The sequence below is a fragment of the Manis javanica genome, chromosome 6, assembly GCF_040802235.1.
Source record: "Manis javanica isolate MJ-LG chromosome 6, MJ_LKY, whole genome shotgun sequence".
In the NCBI taxonomy this organism is placed as follows: Eukaryota; Metazoa; Chordata; class Mammalia; order Pholidota; family Manidae; genus Manis; species Manis javanica.
The window spans coordinates 35415328-35438647 of record NC_133161.1 but is presented as its reverse complement, the minus strand read 5'-3'; the positions used below and the strand labels follow the sequence as shown (position 1 = coordinate 35438647).

Below are 23320 nucleotides of genomic sequence, written 5' to 3'. Positions count from 1 at the left end.
GTAAGTAAAGTGAAATCAACTGTAGAGCAAACTGGTAACATAACAACTATACACAGAACAACTGTTTCAAGTAAGTTTCAAACACAGTATTCTGACCCTTAGTAGGGTATGTTCTAAAGAAAAAAGAACTACACAGTCTTAAACTCTATTCAATCATTCATTGTTAAAGGTAAAATTGGAATTTTTTTTTGAAACAATTTTATGTGAACTGTAGGACAAATCAAATGTGTTTGTTATTCAGAACTAAGTCCTTCAGTAGAAGAGATACAAATATACAATAAAGAAGTTAGGCAAAATGTTACACTTGAATAGAAAATACCAATTATGATTTTAACACTACTTTTTTTTATTCTCTTCACTGAAAATTTCTAGAAAAAAGGACACCCAGTAGCAAATCCAGTGTCCAGATCTTAAGTTCTAAATGACATTTCCCACTAAAAGTCTCCTTGAAGAAACAGTTTGATTCTAGATCTTGGTCAGGGAAAGTAAAGGCTCTTTTTGCAATAAACAGCAAGAACATGCTCAAAGGAGCTATCAGAACACAGAAGCCAGCTTTGAAAGGGCTCCCACTGGTTAAATATGCAATAATTCGAACATCCAACCCCCCCAAAAAATCGAAGACTGATGGAAAAAGTAAATAACAATCTAGGACTTACAGTGAAATTCCAAAAATTACAAAAACACCTCATCATAATTGGAATTCACTGTTACATCAACTCCTTATTATGGAAAATGGTAATTAAACTGAAAGAATTATGTTTTTATGTTTATTTGTACCTAGCTCTTTTGAATATCACATAATCATTCCCTGTTTAGAAAGGAAAGATTTCATTTATAGAATGACAGTTTATAAATGCAATGAATGATACAATTTAAAAAACCATTTTAGCAACCCCAAAGGAAATAATTTATTTAATAAATGGCAAAATTCAGTATCTCTGCTGCTGGAATAACCTGACAGTAAGAACCTGCTAAATATATTGCAAGATGAAGTATGCAGTTTTATTGATTAAAAATTTTGGCAAAAATATGGAAACCAATCAACAATTTAGAGCCAACTTTCGGTTTATAAGAAATAAAGGAGATTTAAGTAAACAGTACCATGAGAAAACAAATAAATCCAAAACATAGGACACAAAGCTAGTTTTGGATTAGGATACAATCACAACAGATCCCTGATTATGGTGTAACTAGAAAAAAAAAACTATACAAAAAGAAATCAAGAGAGCTGATGATGCAAAGAGGTCTAAAGGAACTAAACTCCACAGAGAGAGAGAAGCCCTTCTTAGATGAGAAGGTTCCCAGGTACTTAGTGTATTTGTTGAAAAAGGAGAGGATCAAGTTTTCTATGGTAGAGGGACTTTGCTCAACTGAAGGGAAACCAGCAAAGCTTTTAATGGCTGTGTAGAATGGTGTAGCATCTTCAAGAAATCCAAATGCATAGATTGTTCTCCCCATTCCATTCTTGCATCCTTCCAATGGGTATTTTTTTAAGTACAAAAAGGCACTGGAGTCTTGGAGTGGGACTAAAAAGCAGAAAAATTCTCTACACTTGTCAGTGGGCTTAGTTCCCAGAGTCCTGCTAGAGGCTGGTGCCTGTAAGATACACAGAAGAGGACTTACTCTCAAAGCATTTGAAACCAGAGGTGAACTCAGACTATCTAAAGAGGTATTCCAGCTTCACCCCAGCTTAAATCCTGATGGGATCAAAGTGTTCAGTCTCTCATCCATCCTAGTTGCCTTTCAGAGAAAAAAGCACACCTTCTAAGGGAAAATATTTACACCAGTCTCTTCTAAACACTATGTTAGTAAATATGTATCTCAAGAATTACCACACATATGATGAAGCAGGAAAAAATGATACATCACCAAAAGAAAAAAACAGCAAAAGAAACAAATCCACAGATAAACTGTGAAATAAGAAGATAAGGACTTTAAAATAACTTACAAATGTTTTTTAGTGGAGAAAAAGATTAATCAAATAGATGGAAATATGGAGAACTTCAATAAAAAATAAAATTTCTGAAGAAGAGCCAAATTAGTATAGAAAAACTGACAAAAATGGTATCTTGGAAACATCTCTTCTGGTAACTGATAAAACAAAAAGCCAAAAGGAAAAACCAACAAGTATATATAAAGTATTTGAACAAGGCTATTGTTAACTACCTTGAACCAACAACCACAAAATACAGAATGTGGGGCAGTCAACAAATGAACTGACATTTCTCTAAAAGCTCAGAATTACAGACAACAAAAACAAGAAGCTAAAGAAATGTAGCCACAAAATGCAAGGCATGAATTGTGACTGGATTTATGAAAAAGAAAAAAATTATAAAGCACATTGTGGAGACAATAAGAAAAAAATCTGAATTTATGAACTGGGTATTTTAGGAAATTAGGAAATTTCTAATTGTCTTAATGTGATGATGGTATTGTGGTTATGTAGAAGAATGTCATTCTTAGGAGATGTATGGGGAAGAAATATGTTATCTGTAATTTACTTTCAAATGGCTCAGGAATTAGTGTGTTGATATGTTTCTCTGTAAAGCATTAGAAAAGGAAAATTCCTTTATTAAAGGTACAACTACACTTTTATATTACCTTTTTTTCTAGTTTTTAAAACTTAGTATTACAAATAAAATTTTATTATTTTTTTGAAGGACATCTTATGTAGACTTCTTCAAGCTAAAAAGTCAACAAAAATCTCAGTCACATACTGAATTTCTATATGGTTTTAAGTATAACTACCAGGAAACAAACTTTAGTCAAACCTTTTTTAAAGCCCACTTTAGCTCTCAAAGTACTCTCTTACAATTGTCAGCAGAGAAGGGAATTACATATAACACAGGATAGAATTATTGATAACTCAAGTTTCAAAAGTCAATATTGCTTTGAAGCCATTTTCCCCCAAATAGTTTTCAGTTTAAAGACATTATAAAACTCTTGGGATTACTTTTGATGGTAAAATTTTTTTACCATATTTTGCCACTGTTCTTTTTCAGCAGTCTGATCTAAATTCTTTCTAATGTTCTTTTTCGGGACTTTGACCTAAAAATGACCTCTTTCAGAACATATGTACATATAAAAACTATCCATCAAAACACAAAGCTAAGGAAGAAGAAGAGTCAAATGTGAGGTAGATTCATTATTCAAGTTGAAGGTACAAGCAAATGCTCCTATGAGAATACCACATATTAAAGTCCATTTAAGAAATAAAGTCTGAGAGCTTGCCTAATGTACTGGAATACTAATTTAAAAGCAGTGCTGCTAAAAGCCAAGAATGATGGTCTTAAATAATGATGGTGCTGATCAGACAACACAAAGAAATAAAAGGCATCTAGATCAGCAAGGAAGAAGTTAAACTGTCCCTGTTTGCAGAAGACATGATACAGTACATAAAAAACCCTAAAGAATCTACTCCAAAACTATTAGATTTAATATCAGAATTCAGAAAAGTTGCAGGACACAAAATTAACACACAGAAATCTGTTTCATTCATATACACTAATGATGAACTAGCAGATAAAGAAATCAGGAAAACAATTCCATTCACAATTGCATCAAAATGAATAAAATACCTAGGAATAAACCTAACCAAGGAAGTGAAAGACCTATACTCTGAAAACTACAAGACACTCATGAGAGAAATTAAAGATACCAATAAATGAGAACACATGTCAAATGGTCATCCTGCCTAAAGCAATCTACAGATTCAATGCAATCCCTATCAAAATAACAATAGTATTCTTCAATGAACTAGAGCAAATAGTTCTAAAATTCATATGGAACCACAAAAGACCCTGAAAAGCCAAAACAATCCTGAGAAGGAAGAATAAAGCAGGGGGGATTGCGCTTCTCGACTTCAAGCTCTACTACAAAGCCACAATAATCAAGACAATTTGGTACTGGCACAAGAACAGACCCACAGACCAATGGAACAGATCAGAGAGCCCAGATATAAACCCAAGCATATACGGTCAATTAATATACAATAAAGGAGCCATGGATATACAACCGGGAAATGACACCCTCTTCAACAACTGGTATTGGCAAAATTGGACAGCTACCTGTAAGAGAATGAAAGTGGATTACTGTCTAACCCCATACACAAAAGTAAACTCAAAATGGATCAAAGACCTGAATGTAAGTCATGAAACCATAAAACTCTTGGAAGAAAACATAGGCAAAAATCTCTTGAATATAAACATGAGCAACTTTTTCCTGAATGCATCTCCTTGGGCAAGAGAAACAAAATAAAAAATGAACAAATGGAACTACATCAGGTTAAAAATCTTCTGTACAGCAAAGGACACCATCAGCAGAACAAAAAGGCATCTTACAGTATGGGAGAATATATTTGTAAATGATATATCCGACTAGGGGTTAACGTCCAAAATATATAAAGAACTCACATGCCTCAACACCCAAAAAGCAAATAACCATATTAAAAAATGGGCAGAGGATATGAATAGACACTTCTCTAAAGAAGAAATTTAGATGGCCAACAGGCACATGAAAAGATGTTCCACATCGCTAATTATCAGGGAAATGCAAATTAAAACTACAATGACATTATCACCTCACACCAGTTAGGATGGCCAACATAGAAAAGACTAGGAACAACAAATGCTGGTGAGGATGTGGAGAAAGGTGAGCCCTCCTACACTGCTGGTGGGAATGTAAACTAGTTCAACCATTGTGGAAAGCAATAAAGAGGTGCCTCAAAAAACTAAAAATAGAAATATTATTTGACCTGGGAATTCCACTCCTAGGAATTTACCCAAAGAATACAAGTTCTCAGATTCAAAAAGACATTTGCACCCCTATGTTTATCACAGCACTATTTACAATAGCCAAGATATGGAAGCAACCTAAGTGTCCATCAGTAGATGAGTGGATAAAGAAGATGTGGTACATACACACAATGGAATACTATAGAAAGAAACAAATCCTACCATTGCAACAACATGGATGGAGTTGGAGGATACTATGCTTAGTGAAATAAGCCAGGTGGAGAAGGACAAGTACCTAACGATTTCCCTCATTTGTGGAGTATAACAGTGAAGCAAAACTGAAGGAACAAAATAGCAGCAGACTCACAGACTCCAAGAAGGGACTAGAAGTTACCAAAGGGGAGGGGTGGGGGAGGGAGGGTGGGGAGGAAGGGAGAAGGGGTATTATGACTGGCACACATGGTGTGGGGGGGATCATGAGGAAGACAGAGTAGCACAGAGAAGGCAAATAATGACTCTGTGGCATCTTACTACACTGATGGACAGTGACTGCAATGGGGTATGGGGTGGGACTTGATAATATGGGTGAATGTAGTAACCACATTGTTTTTCATGTGAAACCTTCATAAGAGTGTATATCAATAATACCTTTAAAAAAAAGAATCCCATTTCCTATTATTCTGGCTCCTTCCTTTAGTTCCTAAACCCTATAACTTTTAGACTTAACAATCCATTGATGATATCACCTTTCCACAGCTCCTCACCTACCTCATACATTCAACTCCCTTCTTACAGATCATAACCACCACAATGTATACACTGTCATCTCCCTTGCCCCTTTCTTGAGTCATCATACTCAAAGGAGCTTTAATCCTCCTACATAGCTGTGTCCATTCACTTTCTCACTCTCCAAGAAAAGTGTCTTGCTACAATTCTGTGCCTTGATAATCACATTAGCCTCCTAACTGGTTTTCTTACTTATACCTGTCCCTTCCTACAGTCTACTTTAATTAACAGTCTCTTGACACATCTTAAAGGGTTGATAAAATCCTATTGCTCCTCTTCTAAAAATAGCCAACAACTCTCATCTCATGCAGAATAGAAGCCAATGTCTTTACAGTGGTCCACAAGTCCCTACAAAATCTAGCTGTTCATTATTTATTTTCAACCTCTGTTCCACTTTCATTCTTCTCCGGCCATACTGGTCTACTTGCTGTTTCAGAAATATGCCAGCATGCTCTTGCCTTAAGGACTTTGGACTTTTTAGGGCTTCCTTCCTCTCCTTTCAACATATCATCACTTTAGTGAGGCCTTCTCTGTCTTCCCTACTTAAAATTGTTTTATTTTTTCTTGCTTTATTTTTCTCATGACATTTATCATGATCTGACCTAGTATTTAATCTGTATTGTTTCTTGCCTCTAACTCCCACTAGCATGTAAGCTCTATAAGAACAAGGATTTTGTCTGTTTGGCTGATTGTTCTACTCCCAGTCCCAGTGCTTATGATGTGACTAGTACACAGAAGACATTCATTAAAATTTATTTATTAAATAAATAAAGTTACTAAAGTACATATTTTTTCTGGACTATTTGTTGAATGAATGAATGAAATACATTGTTACATAATTTTTAAATGAGATAAAAACAGAAAGTCTGAATAAAAAATAACTGAAATGAAATAAATCTAAAGTTACCATAAATTTATTGTCTATACAGAAAAAATTCTGGGAATTCATTTTTAAACTCAGTCACATACATAACTGTTCTTCTAATTTTATCCCCTGGAGAGAACTGACCAGCAGTTATTTCATTTTCTTAATTTTTTAACATTAGAATCTATACTATGGAAAATAAACATTATCCAAGGTCAATATAAGTGCTAGAATACCCTCAATCACACATCAGAACTTATAGGGTTTTAAAGCTTTTAAGATATTTTTGGATTTTAAGTTATAGAATGGTACTCATTTTACTTGAATCCAAATATGGATAATTATCTAAAGAAATTTCTATACTATAGCTTATTAATGAGCCAAGTGTTAAATTTCATATTTTAAATATATTAATGTTTAAGCACATTAAATTTATTTAAAGTTCTACTTTTAAAAAGTTGAAATAGAAAACTTAAGTTATGTCTATGAAAAATACTCTAATTAAAAAAAAAGAATGAAACAAACCTAGAGAGAAAGGCGAGGGAGAGACGTTGTTTAAAAGACATCATCTGCTTTAAACCATTTCTAGTTTGGTGCAATGAATTATACACAGCATTACTCAGATTTAAGAGTTTAAACAATACATTAGAAACTAAAATTTTAGTTCATAAAAAAACACTCACCTACAACACCATTCAATACGACCTTCGCCTTCACAAGTTTTGGCCCAATGATTATCTGCCAAATTTTTCATTGCAACAGCATATTCACAAAGTGTTTCCTCGTCCTCACAATGTTCTCGCCAGATCTTATCAAAATCTCCCACTGAAAATGAGAAAAATGAATTAAGTTAACTTTACTTAAAAATGTGTCAGGCTTTTAAAAGTTTCAGAAAAACATAAAATTACTTAAAGATGAGTAAAAGCAAAATCATGAGGTAGAATTTCATAAAGTTTAAACTTCATGATTTTAAAAGCGCCTTTATGTAAACAGTTGTATCACTTTATGATGATTTGATAACCAAATAACTTTTACCATTTTAATGGATTTGTGAAGCTGAATAGAACTAATACATGTAAGTACACACGTATGAGTTACCAGTTTTAAACCAGACACGTGCTGGTAGGGAACAGGTACACCTGGGCATTCAGGTATTGAATGTACAGCTACCACTGGGCAGTATGGCAGTGTGGCAACAGGAGTGGGACCACCTATGCCTGCTCCTTCCTGCAATGTTCTTGAACCTGTGCATATTTATCAATTTCCTGCATTAGAAGGGGTTGGTAGGTGAGATGGCAACATGAATGAGTAAGCAAGTTAAATATTCTTATTTATACACTTGGGACTTGCTTTAGGAATACCACTTTAAAAAATTAAAATCCTAGGACAAAATGTTGGGAGAGAAATTACCTTGGGAGCCTCTCCAAAGTTTTGAGTCTTTATAAAATGTTCTGAATAAAAATTACAAGCTGACCACATTATCTGGCCATTACTGCTAGCCATCACCTTTAAAAGTTTTTTTCAATTAAATCAGTCATCACATTTAATATGAAATCTGAAACAGCAATGTGAGTTCTGATTTTAAAAAAGGCATAAGGATGTTATGGATGAATAAATGAACATTAACAAAATTATAAGGGTAGAAAAGTAAACAAAAATTATCAAGATGGCTTCATTCAATGTCCTTAGATATAAGGCTTAGGTTCACTTGCCTCATATCCAAATGCACACAACTGTCTGGTGACAGGATAAAGTTGGAAACCTAAATAAAACAGCCAAATTGGAGGACGATAATTATACTCAAATTCTTTATCCAAGTGAGACTATTAGATTCCAGTACTTAAAGAGTTGTTCTTTTTTTAAAACAGTAAAGGAATTATAATAGTTCAAATATAACATCTATTCAAAATTTTAAAAACTTCATTGGTTCTTTTATATACACAGTCCACTAAGTACTGAGTCGAAAACTAAACTATCAGCGTTCTAGTTTGATCAAATGAAGAAAGAACAAAGAACAATAAAGGCACAAATATGCCCTTACAGGCACATTGTTTGGCTGAGTATGTATCAGTTCAGTCTTGGACAGAATACTGATTTTACACTCAAAAGGGATCAAAAAGTTCTCTTTTGAGGGATTATGTTCTTACACAATAATATTTTCACTCATCACTAATATTTGTATAGTTACAGGGCTCTCAACTTGTTATATAGCAGAATGGCAGTAACTGTACACTAAAAACAAGTAGGCAAACAAATTATTTTGAAATTCTCCGAGAAACTCCTTTTATCAGTTTTAGCAATATCTTTCAGATATAGTTATTTAAGCATCTAAAAAGAACTGCAGGGAGTAAAGTCTTTGAAGCAAATTATTTTAATTAATGATACTTTAAGAAAACCTATGATGGTTCATAACACTTCCTGACTTTACTCATCAGATTTGATACCAAATGGCTCATTAAGGTATAGCATCCTTTTAAAGGTGCTTCATCTTTTGTTGAGATGGGTATCTTTAAATGGTCTTTGGTTTGAACTTGTAAATTTCACTGTCCTATACAATGTACATATTACAAATATATAAATTTGCTACATTTGCTGGAAATTAGAGTCATTCAAACAAAAATTCTATGATCAAATATGTCTGGGATAAGATATGTTTAACATACTTAAACAGATTTCCTTCCTATAAGACTTTTTAGTTCAGATGCTACAGAAGGTACAACTTAAGGACCTTGATGCAAATAGTTTATCTGGGAGAGAGTCCTAGGAAAGAGGAGTGAGGGAATAGGAACAATGACCCAAGGAAGACAAAATGCTAACACAAAGGCGTTATTGAGGCTGCTGCTGTAGGCAACAGAGAAGTAGACTGCGTGCCTCTGGAATTGTGTACCTAATGGATGGGAGGCTGGAGCCTTTATCTATCAGTTATTGTCCCTCAGTAACTGAGGGTTGTTAACAACCTGTTCTTCCAGTCTGTACTTGGGCACTGCATAAGGAACACCCTCAGTGGGTTCCAGCAGTGTTAGAGAAAGGTGGAAAGGTCCTTAATATGTAATTGTATACTGTGGAACTATTTATTCTAGAATTAGACTGCATATATACACAGAAAGCTACTGCCCTTGAACTTTTTAGAAGACCTCTAGTTTTCACACCTAACAAAGTTCTCTTTAAATATTGCCAATTTCTTACAGAGTTTTTAAGGCTTACTAGTCTGCTCCACTGAAGTTTTGGGGAAGGATTCAAATTTTGTCTGAAAGCTTATTCAAATTAAACTGTTTGCAGAGAACTTCAATTTAATGTTTTCACTAACATTTAAGAGTTTCCAGACTCTAAGTATGCTGGCACTGAAATTGATGTGTGATTAGTAAAAAGGCTATATATTTAAGTAATAGATTACTGAGACTTAACAATGCAATTGTTTATACTTTTCATTCTTTCAACAGGTTTGCTGAGGGGAAAAAAAACTATGTCAAACACCACGGAGAAAAACAATGTTAATGAGCAAGACACTGACATCAAAGAGATGTAAAAATGTTAAAATAGAGGTATGAGCCTAATATGTTCTCTATATCCCATGTAAGGCATTCTGGACCCAGAACTTTTAAATCATGTATTTATTCAACAAAAATTTATCAAACTCCGATTAGTAGGTATACACTTTGTTATATGTCTAGTAGTTACAAAGTTGAACAATAAACATAGCCTTTAGTTATAAGAATATTCTACTTTCCAAAATACTCTGGAAAGCTTTATTTAAGTATTTTAAAATAAACTTATTAGACAAAAAAAGAATGGGAAAATTCACTTTGTAAAAAACAACAGCCCATTATTTGTTTTTGTAGTATTCAAAATAATGCTATTTATCTTTTAAGGCAAAGTATTTTCAAAATAATTTATGGTTGGGTTCTAAAAGCCAAGAACAATTAAGGTTGACCAGTGCCCTGTATACATATTCTAAACCCTTCTAAATTCTGTGCACACAAGAAAATATGTTAAAAGTCATTTCTAAGATAGATTTTTTATCATTTAGTTATTAGATCAACTGATTTTTAAGATTATCTTATATGAAAGGATAATATTTTTTCACCATCAAAAGGCAAATCAGGAGTAAGACTTCCTAAGATTTGCATCAAAGGTCTAGTCAACAGTACATGAAATGCTTAAGTACTCAATTTCAATTAGAGCTCTCAATATATTAATAATTAGCCTTATAACGATTTTAATATATTGTTACTTGCAATGATGCAAAGTCATTGTGGTTACTATCTACTTTTTTACCCACTTCTTATAAGCATCCTATAAAACTATGAATGTATCTTAAAATGGAGAGAAAGAGAGAGGAAGGAAGGGAAGGAGAAGAAAGTCTCCACTCAATACATACCTTTGTGGTATGTATGGAGAATTCAAATTATTTTTAGAAAGCACAATTAAAACTATTTATGTCCTGCAGTCTAACTTGAAATTAATAAACATTTTATGGTCAAACTAAAATAACAAATTTAGAGAAAAAATCAGTAACCATTTCTTTGAATATATAGTTTTAAAATCAACTTAAAGCTATACAAAGTCTAAAAGGTAAAGTCATTAGATTGTCTTATAAAATTCTAGAACAAAATTCCCATTAACATGACTTCTACTTACTATATTCTTTTATATTTAAAAACTTAAACACTAATTTAAAAAACTAATTAATAACTTAAAACACAAGTGATGTCAACTTGAAGTTGCCAAACCAAGTTCAATATGGAAACCAATGAACTAAGTTATTCTGAAGCATGGTCCTAATATCAAGGTAACACGTAATTACTGACTAACTTCACCTTCACAAACATTACATATCACAACTAAAGGATAAATATGAACTACTTCCTGTGAAAAGACAGTAACAACTAATTAGGAAAAAATTAACAGCACATTTCACTAATTCATTAGTGGAAAAGAATTCCATGGAAGCTAAGAAAGAAAACAAATGAACAAACAAGCTCACAGACAGAGAACAGACTGGTAGCTGCCAGAGACAGGAGTGGGGTCAAAGGCACAAACTTTTGGTCATAAAATAAGTAAGTTATGGGGGCATTAAAAAAAGATTCATTTTTAATTATTTTGTGATTAGTTTAAGGTATTATTGGTTGCAAATGTCTTTGTAAGAACCAAGTATAGTGAAGTTAAGGAATTATGTATTTTTGTTTTTACTTGGTAACGTCAAGAACAGCTGTATTATAGGTGCAAACTGAAGTGAACTAATGGAATCCCTAAACTATCTCTTAGAGCTAATGCTATACTTCCTTTTTGAATTAACCTCTCTGCAGACATCTAGTATAGCAAATTTCTTTCCATCAAAAAACATAACAGAATTCACATTAACCTCTTCAAGGAGGTTTATCTGCCTCTCACTTGATCATCTTATAATTCCCCCATATATGCATCTACCATCCTTATAATACTTTGTCAATATATTATCTATTAAAACCAAGTGTGGTTTTCTGTTAGAAAGTATTAATTGAAAGGCAAAGACTACTTCTGATTTATAACTTGTATAAGCTATAGAAGTAAATCACAGTGCCCCATTGAGGGAGAAAATATTTAAATTTTCACCATGCTCAAAAATTATAGGAAACACCAAAATTACAATAATTAAATTAGTTGCTAGAGTACAATTCAAACTATAGTTGATAAATGTGAACAGAAAATAGTGATCAAAAGCAATAAAATTGAATACTTCAAAACAGTGTTCTCAAAATAAGAGTTACATTTAGAAAAACAACAGGGTCAAAGCCAATTTTCTGGAAACCGCACTGTTTTAAGCTAATTTATATATATTTTTTCACTTCATGTTACTATAAAAAGGGAAACTTGCAGCTGGAAGTGCAGTTACCTCCATTAAGTTCTTTAATTATAGTATACAGAACTTTTCAGAAAAACTTTAAGCTTAAGGAGAAATTATTGGTAATGACACTAAATAAAGACATACATGAAAAAAAAGAATAGGCAGTACGAATGCCCATGCATTTTTACATGCCAGGATCATGTGATGTGCATAAGGACATTAGAAATAATATTTTCTCAATAACTCTATCATCATTCTCATTTTAAAAAATACTAAAAAGAAATCTAGTAAGTGTAAATCTAAGGCCAATTTAAGAATAGCATGTCATTATTCTTGGCAGTTTAGCCTTACAAGTCATAATACTAAAGATAAACATTGCACTACTGTGGTTTTTAACCTGTACCCAATGCAAAGGACATACATGTTCCATGTACATAAAACTTTTTAATAAAAGAAGACTAATCTACACTGACATGAGAACAGTTGTGCCAGGAGTACAGAGAGAGACTGATTGCAAAGGAGTATAAGGAAATTTGAGGGGCAAGAGAAATAGTCTGTATCTTGACTGTGGTAATGGTTTCAGAGGTGTCTGTCTATAACTGTCCCAAGCCCCTGAATTATACACTTTAAATGAGTGCAGTTTACTGTACATAAATTGTACCTCAACAAGTTTCATGTTAAAAAATGATGTCCATAAGCATAGTAGTTATAAAATAAAAATTGTACTTCATTAAATTCAAGGGTCATCAAATTCTCTAATAAAAAAACAAACTAAAGATTTATTTTGAGTATCACAAACAAATCTTGAACTTCTAGAAATTCAGAACTATCAATTTATTTCATTTTCATTTAGGTGTATTAATAAATACGGGCTGTAAGATGCATTATCTATAGATGACTAGATTACCAAATTCAAGTAAAAGAACATTTAAAATTTCTTCTGAGTTAAGCAGAGAAATTCATGACCAAGTGGAAACAAATTTAGCAGCCATTCTGAGGCATTTAAACAAAGTGTCCAGGACCAGACTGTCTCACATAGTTAAAACACACACAGACCAGCCCTCTCAACATTCTTGAGCACCTGATATATAGTGACACACCTAAAAGTGGAACAGAACCTTCAAGGTGTTTGGTGCTTAAGCAGCTTCTGAGAATCAAACAAAAGAACCACCCGAAAACCTCTACCTTATACCCAACATGTTCTGACTAGTCTTATTTCTTTCAGGGAAAAAAATCAATATTCTAATATGCTAAATGAGTCCGACCTTTCATATAAAAACTTTGAAATATAAGAAGGGGGAGGCAAAAAAAAATGTTATAACCATTCTAATACTGGAGAGGAAAGAGACTACAGAACAATCTAGGCAGAAATTCCAGGAATCATTCAATCTTAAATGTTACAGTTCTTAAATGCATCCAAGCAGGACAGCTACAGATACACCTCTTCTTAAAAAAAAAAATTACATATTTAACAAATTTAATGCTTTCTATGTGCCAGATACTATTTTAAGTACTTTACAAATGTTAACTCTTTAAATTCTAATACTAACCCCCTGAAGCACATATTTTACTTTACAGATAGGGGAATTGAAGTACACAAAGATTAAAGTAACCTCTTTAAGGATACACATCAAACCAGGCACTCAAGTGCCAAAGTCCATGCTCTAACCACTATTATACCTTGACACTCTTTATGAGTTTTTAATTTATGAACTTTAATGGATATGAACAAAGCTTTGCAGTAGAGCAAATACATTGACTCTATTAGCCACGAACAGCCTTTTGTTAGTCAAATGCAGTTACTTAGTCTCTGCAACTGCATTATTTGTTAGATTTTTTGGCAGGGGTTTCCACTCTGGCTGCACAATGGAATCACCCAGAAGTTTCATGTCATTGGTCTGGTGTGGCAACTGGTCATTTATTTTATTGCTCCTCACATGAATCCACTGTGCAGCCATGGCTCAAAACAATGGGTCTACAGCAAGTTTATAAACTCCAAATGCCTGGTGAAAAAATACACAAAACAATGAGGCTTTGGGCAATCTGAAGAGTCAAATTTAGTTAAAAAGCAAAATACTGCAATGGATAAAACTTGGTATGTACAAACACAATTTGGCCCATGGTGCATCTTCTGTGTTTGGAATACTCTTTATTATAAATATATTTATGATAAAAACAGTTAATCAAAAATATAAAATTCTTTGAATAAATCCTGTACAAGAGATGAAAAGAATTAAGTCAGAATCAATGGCATCAATATTTGTTATTCCCTTGTGAAATAATTTTACCAGTTGATCTCTTTACCACAGGGATCACTTCTTTAGTGTAAACAGAGGACTTAGGAACAACCTCCTGGGACTAATTTCTGTGTAAACAGGGATAGGAATTTCTGTATAAGTACAGGAATTTCTGTATAAATAAAAAGGGGGATATTCAGATGTCCCTCTAAAGGCCTAGAATTTGCCATTCATTTAAAAATAACTCTTCTAATAGGCATCACCACATCTACACTTACCGCACAATAAATTAGTATAGTTTTGACCAGTGGTTTTCAGATATTTGGATTTTGCAACTAGTACAAATTTCACCTGCAAAATTTAGAAGACTGATATTGGGGTTGTAAAATTTTTGTCTCTGAAGTTAGAGTACATAAGTGTGTATATGTGTGTAGATGTGTGTGTGTATTAATACATATACACAAAACTATTAGCTTCTAATACTAACACACAGAAAGACACATTACACTTAAAATATCCTTATAGTTCTCATGTTTCTGTGGACAAAACTTTAAAAAAAAATCTTTGGTTGACACTGGTATGTGGGAACCAAAAGGAGGGAAAGGGGAGTAGCAGATAAGAGAAACAGAATTTAAAGTATACAGTAAGATAAGGCAAGTTGATTCAACAATTATTGAATGTTAAGGACAAAGCACTTTACAATATCTGTATTCTCCATTATTTACAGTTTTATTTATAGAAAAATAAAATGATCCTCATAATGATAATCTGAACCATTTTTAAAAAGGTACATTTAATTTAATGTACTCTAAAGATATAACCATAAATTCATTACAAATATTTGCATCCAGAAGTTAAAATTTAAAGGTTATGAATATAAAAAGATTAAACTTAACTGTCTAGAAGTAACTGTATTAGCTTTGTTGTGTGTGTGCCTTAAATCTATGAGGCATGATGCTGGGTACTAGGGATACAATAATAAAAGGCAGAGTCCTACTAAAGGAACAAACTCTAGTGGGAATGATAGACAAGTGAACTGGTAAGTGGCAAATACTATAAAGCGTGAGCACACTTGTGCCATGGGAGCACAAAGCAGAAAGAGGAGAACTTATACAAAATTGGACAATACTGGTGTCTTCTAAGATATGTCCTCAGTTACACATTATCACAGTTTATCTGCCCTAAAAGCTTCAATTTACAGAGAGGGCTTCTAATCCTATACTTCCAAGGAATATGTTCCAAACTAAATCATTACACCATCCCTATCACAAGTCAACTTGCCTGACAACTCTGTTCTCCCTGCCCCCAATCCCACAAACATGTTTCCAAACTGGATCAAAATGGCTACTTTTATTTTCTCAGGTAAGATTTATTCTTTTGTATTTTCTTTTTTAAAAAAATGTTCCTTTTTTTAATTGTAGTTGCTATACAATATTATACTGGTTTCAAGTATGTAACACTGTGAGTCAACAGTTACTCACATTATTAAGTCCTCACCTCAACTAGTACAGTTACTGTTAACACAGAAAGATGTTAACAGAATCAACTATAGTCTCCATGCTGCACTTCCATCCCTTTATGATTGAGATTTTGTGCCTCTTTATCCCCCTCCCATTCACCTACCCCAACCTCTCCCCCATGGTAAGCACTAGTTACTTTTCAGTGTCTGTAACTACTGCTGTTTTGTTGATTTTGGTTTTTTTTTTTTTAGACTCCACATATAAGTGAAATCACATGTTGTCTTTCTCCACCTGCATATTTCACTTAGCATAATACCCTTTAGGCCTATCCATGTTGTTACAAATGGCAGCATTTTTCTTTTTTTATGGCTGAATAATATTTCACTGTATATGTATCACATTTTTACCCATTCATCTACTGCTGGACACTTTGGTTGCTTCCTTATCTTGGCCACTGTAAATAACATAGCAATAAACATAGGGGTGCATGTGTCTTTTCAAATCAGGGACTTAGTTTTTCTTTTGGTAAATTTCTAGAACAGGAATTACTGGGTTGTATGGTATTTTTGTATTTTGCATTTTGAGAAACCTTCATACTGCTTTCCACAGCAGCTGCACCAATTTACATTCCCACCCACAGTGTAGGAAGGTCCCTTTCCTCCACATCCTTGCCAACACTTGTTATTTCTTGTCTTTTGCAGTGGCCACTCTGACTGGTGTGAGGTGATATCTCACTGTGGTTTTGATTTGCATTTCCCTGATCATTAGTGATGTGTAGCATTATTCATGCACCTGTTGGCCATCTGTATTTCTTCTTTGTCTTCCCTCCCAGGCAAGAAATACTGACATCATCTTTGACCCCTCTCCTTTAATTGCACTAAAACTGATCATTTTGACCTTCAAAAGGTCTTTATATTTCTCTATTTTCATAATCACTGATGTTATCTATGCTACTAACTCTAAAATAAATGAGTCTCCTAGCTGATTTCCTTTCATCTAGGTTCCTTCCTATTCTACAGTAATTTAGCTCAGTGTTCCTCAACCCCTTTGTCCATTGTATATTCTACAGAGCTCTTAAATATTACAGATGACTGTGTTCCATGAAGTTCCAGAGATGAACCAAGGCTATGATCCACTGCATTTGTTGTTATATTCTTTTTTTTCTATACTACCATTGAAGGATCTACACCATTACTTTTGATTTTTACTGTATCTTTTGAAATGTAAAAACCCCTTAGAAGATACCTTACTACAAAGATCACTAAAAATAACAAAATCAAATAGCTAACGTACTATGTGCCTCTCACTGAACTGACTTATCAGTCAATGCTCCCTTTATCTTTTAGTGTTACTGATTATTAAACTCTTTTCATTTTTTCCCCCTGCTAGAATGACAGTTCAAACTCTCCTAGGGCAAAGTTAACAAGCTTTTCTGTGGACAGTCTTCCCATTACTTATTTTGCTAGTTAAGCAAAGATTCTATCACAAAAAGCAGCACTTTGTGATTCTACACCAGCATGAGTGTGACTGGGAAGAACATATAAAGCAAATTCAGTAAAGCCTCACTTGGGGAAAAAAAAAAAAGTAAGACAAAGAGAACGTGTTCCAAGTTTCTTGGGGTCATGAAGTGGTCATTTTAAAGTAGTGTTGAAGAACATCTAAGGGAAAGAAAAAATTAGGAAATTTCAATTAAAAACATAATCTATTACTCTAATTCTACAAACAATTTCAAAACGTTATTTCAGGAAAAACACTAATATTACATTCATTCTTTCATGTTTAGACCTTTGGTTTTAGTTTAATTTCTAATTCAAAGGTTTTCCCCTCCCTGCCCTCCCCAAGATTCTCTTGTTTTAGGTGTTTGCTAAAAAATAATCAGTTACAAATTTTTTTTTAGCTTATCCTAAACTGCTATTGTAGCTAACCTTCTGCCTCAATAATGCAGAAGTATTTGTGTAATCAATAAGAATTAAACATCTAACCCAGTCGCTGATTCTTAAAATACTGCTCACAACTGTTAATCTTTTAACTCAATTTTTTCTGGACTTATTCTACAGAACCAAACTATCCTATGGTTTCCTTTTCTGCTTCAATATCAGTAATCCATCTTGTTTATTTTAACTACTTTTATAATATCATTGCTATTAATAACATTGATATTTTTTAAATGTAGGAAAGTATAATAAAAATTACCCATAATCCCATAACCTTGAGAATATCACTATTAACAGTTTAATTTTTCTCTGATAAATAAACCAGAGTTTTATGGTTTGTTTTTTTTTATGTGATTAACTGTTTTAATCTGTTTTGGTATACAGGATAAGTAAATTCAGAGACTGAATAAACTGGTGAAATTTGCTAAAGACACTCACAAGATAGATTACAAAATCAAACTAAATGGAATGGAGATCCCACTTTTATTCCCAACAGCTGCAGCCTTTATATTTTCTTGGAATTTTTACATGAACACTTTTAAAAAGAAAAAGAAATGCCAAGCGTAATAACAACTATAGAAATGGAATTATATGATTAGTACTATGGAAAAGAAAATCATACAAAGACAACTGAAAATACACATGGTTCTACTTCAGTTTTTAATTAGATATGTACTTATGAGGCAGATCTGATTAAACAATGAAGTCCCTGTTTGGAAAGCAAGATTAGCTGTTTCTTATTAAAAAGCTGTCTACAACTCTAATGATATATTTAAAATATTTTTGGTTTACATGATATTTGAATAATTCTGTACAGCAAAGATAGAAAACACCTATAGCTGCAAGCATATTTCCATTTATATAAACTCAATCCAAAAGATTGTCCCTTATCTATAAATAGCTGACACCAGAAACACTCCTCACCACATTTCCCTGCTAATCACTAGACATTTCCCTACAATTTCCTTTTGGTAACTACTTCAGATATCAGGCTGCCTAAAACACTGACCTTTATCTCCAATTCTCACCTTATATAAATTGGCAAAGGATCTTTAAGTGTGACACAGAACAGACCGTAAATGGAGCAGAGAGGGAAAGTGTTGTAAAAGAGTGCATTAAATCTGTTAGTCTTAACCATTTTATCCAATACCCACCACCTAAAGCCTGCCCATCACCAACAAGCATCAACTAGACAAATGGATCAAGAAGGGTAGAGAGAAATCCTTATTTACCAGAGCAGAAAAATCTTATTTTTATTCTTTTTCCTCCTCCATTTTCAATTCCACTCTGAGAAATAAGGGAAAATTATATTATCCAACCCAATTCTTATTATCCACTGCTCACTCCTGTCCTTACTCTCAGTGACTGTTTTGCCTACTTCTTCATTCTACTCCACCTGTTTCCTTCCCTGCCATCTCTCCACAAAACCCCACACATCACACACACCAACACAGTTTAGCATTCCTATCCCAAGGATTGCCCCATTGCCATCAGTTTACATTCCTTTACCTAACACAAATTCTAGGGCTATTTTCTGCTTCCCATTTTCCCTGCCATCCCACCAACATTTGGAATCACCATTAAGCTTGGAGTGGGAAGAAAAAACAGTTATTCCCATAAAATACAGTGCTACTGATGAACTATCCAAATTTCAAGCAAGTATTATAATATTTTGGGGATTCAATTCAATCATATGTAAATGCAAGGCTGGTTTAGATCACTCCAAAAACTGACTGGCAAATTTCCAGGTCCCAGTGACAGGGATTCTGAGGCTGTAGGAATTTTCTAAAAAGCACCCAGAAAAGAAAGTGCTTAGTCATGTTTGGGAATCAGTGATAAATGCTAAGGTTTCTTCTAGTCAAACATTCCAAGATCCTAAGCTGGAATTTTCACTGCATCTGTTACCATCCTCTCCACTGCCCATCACCACAGAGCATCAGTTGGACAGGCATAGTGTAATACAGTGAGTGCAGTTTCCACAGGCATTGGTATTACAGTCACTGATTAAACAGGCCTTTGTAACATGACCCAGCATCTAAACACCATTTATATAATTATTTTATGGCCATAGATGACTTGCAAATGGACTTGTAAAATGTGCTTGCAGACAAGAAACAGTATTATAGCAATACGAAGACCTCAAAGGGAAATAATAAATATTATTCGTTGAGATTGTATACACATAATCAGTCTTTTCCACAGATGGCTTTTTCACAGCTTTTTGTCAAATCACACTGAAGATTTAACCTGCATGTGAGAAAATAAAGGTAGAAAGGGCATGCTCAATAGGATCTTTTACTTTGGTAGTGCACTGATGGGGCTTTGTGTATCAATGGAATAAAAGCCTAGACAAGTCTAGATCATTGGTATAATTCAGGGCATTTAAACGCTTAAAGAACAGTCTCATTCAAATGTTTACAGACTGCCAGTACTTTACCTGACCAGAAGCACACTAGACCATTCACTTATGAACTACATGCATCTATTCTAGCTCTGGTAACTTCCACCAACCAATTCTCACCATAAACAAATGTTTCCTTCGTTAATATTCAGGCTTAAAGATATGTTTCAACATGTAGCAACTAGCAAGTATAAACAGCACTTGAAGACACGATGACACACTAGTAGTGTGTTAATTTAAGTGGAACATATTCATTTATAGATAAATAATAATGAAATTATTATAAAAAGGTAAAAATGGAAACCGAATTAAATGCTAGTCATGGTTTTTCTTAAAAAAGATGTACTTGCTTAAATTTGTACAAAACAGCATGATAAATTAAAGTTGTGTCCATTTGTTTCCTTATTTCTCCAAATATAAAAATCTATAATGAATATCATTATGTAAGTGCATTCTGTGAATATCAAGAATGATGCAGTGGTTGCTATGGTAACTACTCGTTTTACTGAATAAACTGTGGGTTGGGGTTTAAAGCGGTCTTTTAAAAAACAAATATCAACATCTTCACTGCCTGATAAGTCTTTTTCTACTGCCACCTATTAAACAATAACTACAGGCCATCTTTGAGAATGACTATTTAGGCAGCTATTTAAAAAGCTAGGGTTGAATTGCCAAGGGAAGAAAACTTCGAATTTAAAGTTTGAAAAATGAAACACATACACTGTGATTAAGGAACAAGACACTTAATCTTCTATAGCAACTGAAAGTGTTTGTAAATCAAAAGTAACATGATCCTGCATGTCTGTTCCTTCACTGTTATAATTTTGCTTTTAATACTAAATTTAAGACCAACACTGTAAGACTGTCGACTTTTCAGTTTGCAATAAAGCTAAAGCGGGAGCAAGTAGAAAGTTATCCCTCATTCTGACACAAGAAATTTCTTCTGAGCATATAAAACAACTGGAAATTTTCACTGTATCTTTCAAAATAGCTTCGTAAAAAAGCCTGTATTTAAAATACCAAGGATAACTGTAGACCCTCAACTTTAAAAACTACTCAGGCAGAAGCAAAGTCTACTAGGGCTTTTTCCTTTGCTTAAGACCTTCCATAGAAGGGGTTTCCAGCGATGGCTGTCTTCACCAGCATGTGTGTTCACAGGAGGCTTGGTAGTTACACAGACTATTCAAAGCTTAACAGTATTTTGAAAACCTGTCCCATATATCTTTCTCTACCCCCGAAATAAAAACTAAAATCGAGCGTTTGAAGAATGGGAGTGCGGGGGATGGGTGGCGTCCCTCCCCCATTTAACACGGCTTAGTCCAGTGAGCTGGAAGGCCTGCTGACTTCGCAGCCCTGGAAACCAACGCGAGGACGCTCCTGCACGCCGGGCTAACCCGCGGGAATGAGGTGCTGGGAGGTGGTCCGACCCGGCAGCAAATCAAACAGGCCGGTCAATACCAAGAGGCAACGCAGGCTTCTCTCCATCTGTTTCACAAATGGATTTCACCTGCCTCCGTGCTGTCCCTTCACGTCTCCTGCCCGCCTGCCCCTCCTCCGTGAGGGCGCACAGGTTCTGAGCGTGCTGACAATCTCAGCACCCCGGCAGGGTCTGGGGGAGGAAAGGGTGGGGGCTTCGGGGCCGCCGCAGGCCCGGCCTCTCCCGAGGGGCCCTCGAGGAAGAGGGGGCGGGAGGAGCGCGCCTGCCGCCGACGTTGGCTCGGCTGAGGAGGGGGCATAAGAGCCCGGGGGAACGGCCCCAGCGGGGCTGACGTGCAGCTCCTCCAGGTCGCAATGGTGGCCCCTGGGGGAGGGGAGAGGTGACCAGGGCCTGGGGGCTCGGGCAGCCCTTCCCCCGCGCCCAGCTCGCCTTTTACCTTCCCGGTACTTCTTGCGGAGCCGCCGGTGGACGCTCTTCACCACTCCGGAGAGCTTCTCCTGCTCCAGCTTCCTCTCCTGCTCCTGGGGTGGCGGAGTGCCAGGAGGACCGGCCCCGTGCCCGCGGACAGTGCCTCGGCCGCCGGCCCCCGGCTCCATAACGCCGCCGCCGCCGCCACCGCCCCTCGGGCCCCCCGCAGACGCCGCCTGACGGAGGAGGTGTGAAGGAGGAGGCAGCAGCGGAGGCAGCGGCCGCAGGAGGCAGAGGATCCGAAGCGACGGCCTCGGGGACGGCCCATATCCAGACGCACAGATGATTGGTGGACTGTGGAGGGTTGGGCGGAAACGGAAAGGCCAAGAGCCAATGGGCGCAGAGCGCTGGCGGCTCCCCCAGTTGTTTGGGACGGCGAGCAGCTGGAGGAGGCAGGCTCGCAGGCTGCGCGGGGTGGAGCTGGTAGGCAGGATGGGCCGCCGCGCTCTGCCCGCCCCCAGGCCCGCCTGGCCTCTGTGCGCAGGCGCCGTGATGTAGCCGGGAGAGGCTCTGAGCAACGCGCTTGCGCGCCTGAGTTTGCTTAGTCTGGGCTTCGTCCTACTGCTCGGCTCTCTCATATTTTCCAGTGGTTCCATCTCCTGTGACTTATATTCAGGTGTGGTGAGGTCAGGGTCCGATACCTGAGCCACCGCTGCACCTTGTCAGGTTCCCTTTAGAAGCATGGCGCTGAAAAGCACTTTTGAGATTACTTGGTTACAGGAACTTTTAACACTTCGAGGGACCGAGGCTTAATGCTTTCATTAGCCCAGGAAAGGTCAGGCTACCACGTGCTGTTTTAATTCACGGGCTTGCAGTGCCAGTGCTGGACGAAAGACAGAAAATGTGGAAAGGAGAGGGCCAGAAAAGCAACAGAAGACTGGGGATGAGGGAAGGAATGAGAGAGAACCCACAACAGATGCCCTCAAGAACTATTACGTCAGGTGTCTCAGGAGGCTTCTGGTCTTAATAGCATCGGAGCTGGTGTGATTTTAAAGTTGTTTTGGGTGACCTGCTGTTTAATATGGTGGCTAGTCTATGCAGTGTGTGCCTGAGTGGTATTGGCAACCTATTTTGCCTCCTCTACTCCTTTCCCTTCTCTTGGAAAACTTTGGGAGTGTGGTTGTTGACTTTGTCACAGAGAGGTGGAATACTGCTCTAGAGAGAAAGGTAGATT

The 23320-nt window shown here is 35.8% G+C and overlaps 1 protein-coding gene across 1 annotated transcript in view; it reads right to left on the bottom strand.

Moving 5' to 3' along the window:
• Nucleotides 1-22733, bottom strand: part of SAMTOR (S-adenosylmethionine sensor upstream of mTORC1) — a 77546-nt gene extending 54813 nt beyond the window's left edge. The window contains exons 1-2 of the mRNA XM_017656636.3: nt 22115-22733; nt 7068-7209 (exon numbers count right to left, since the gene is read on the bottom strand). Coding sequence (XP_017512125.3) covers nt 7068-7209; nt 22115-22724 — 752 coding nt within the window. The 5' untranslated portion in view covers nt 22725-22733. The remainder of the gene's footprint in view (nt 1-7067; nt 7210-22114) is intronic.
• Between the last annotated feature and the right edge of the window lie 587 nt (nt 22734-23320).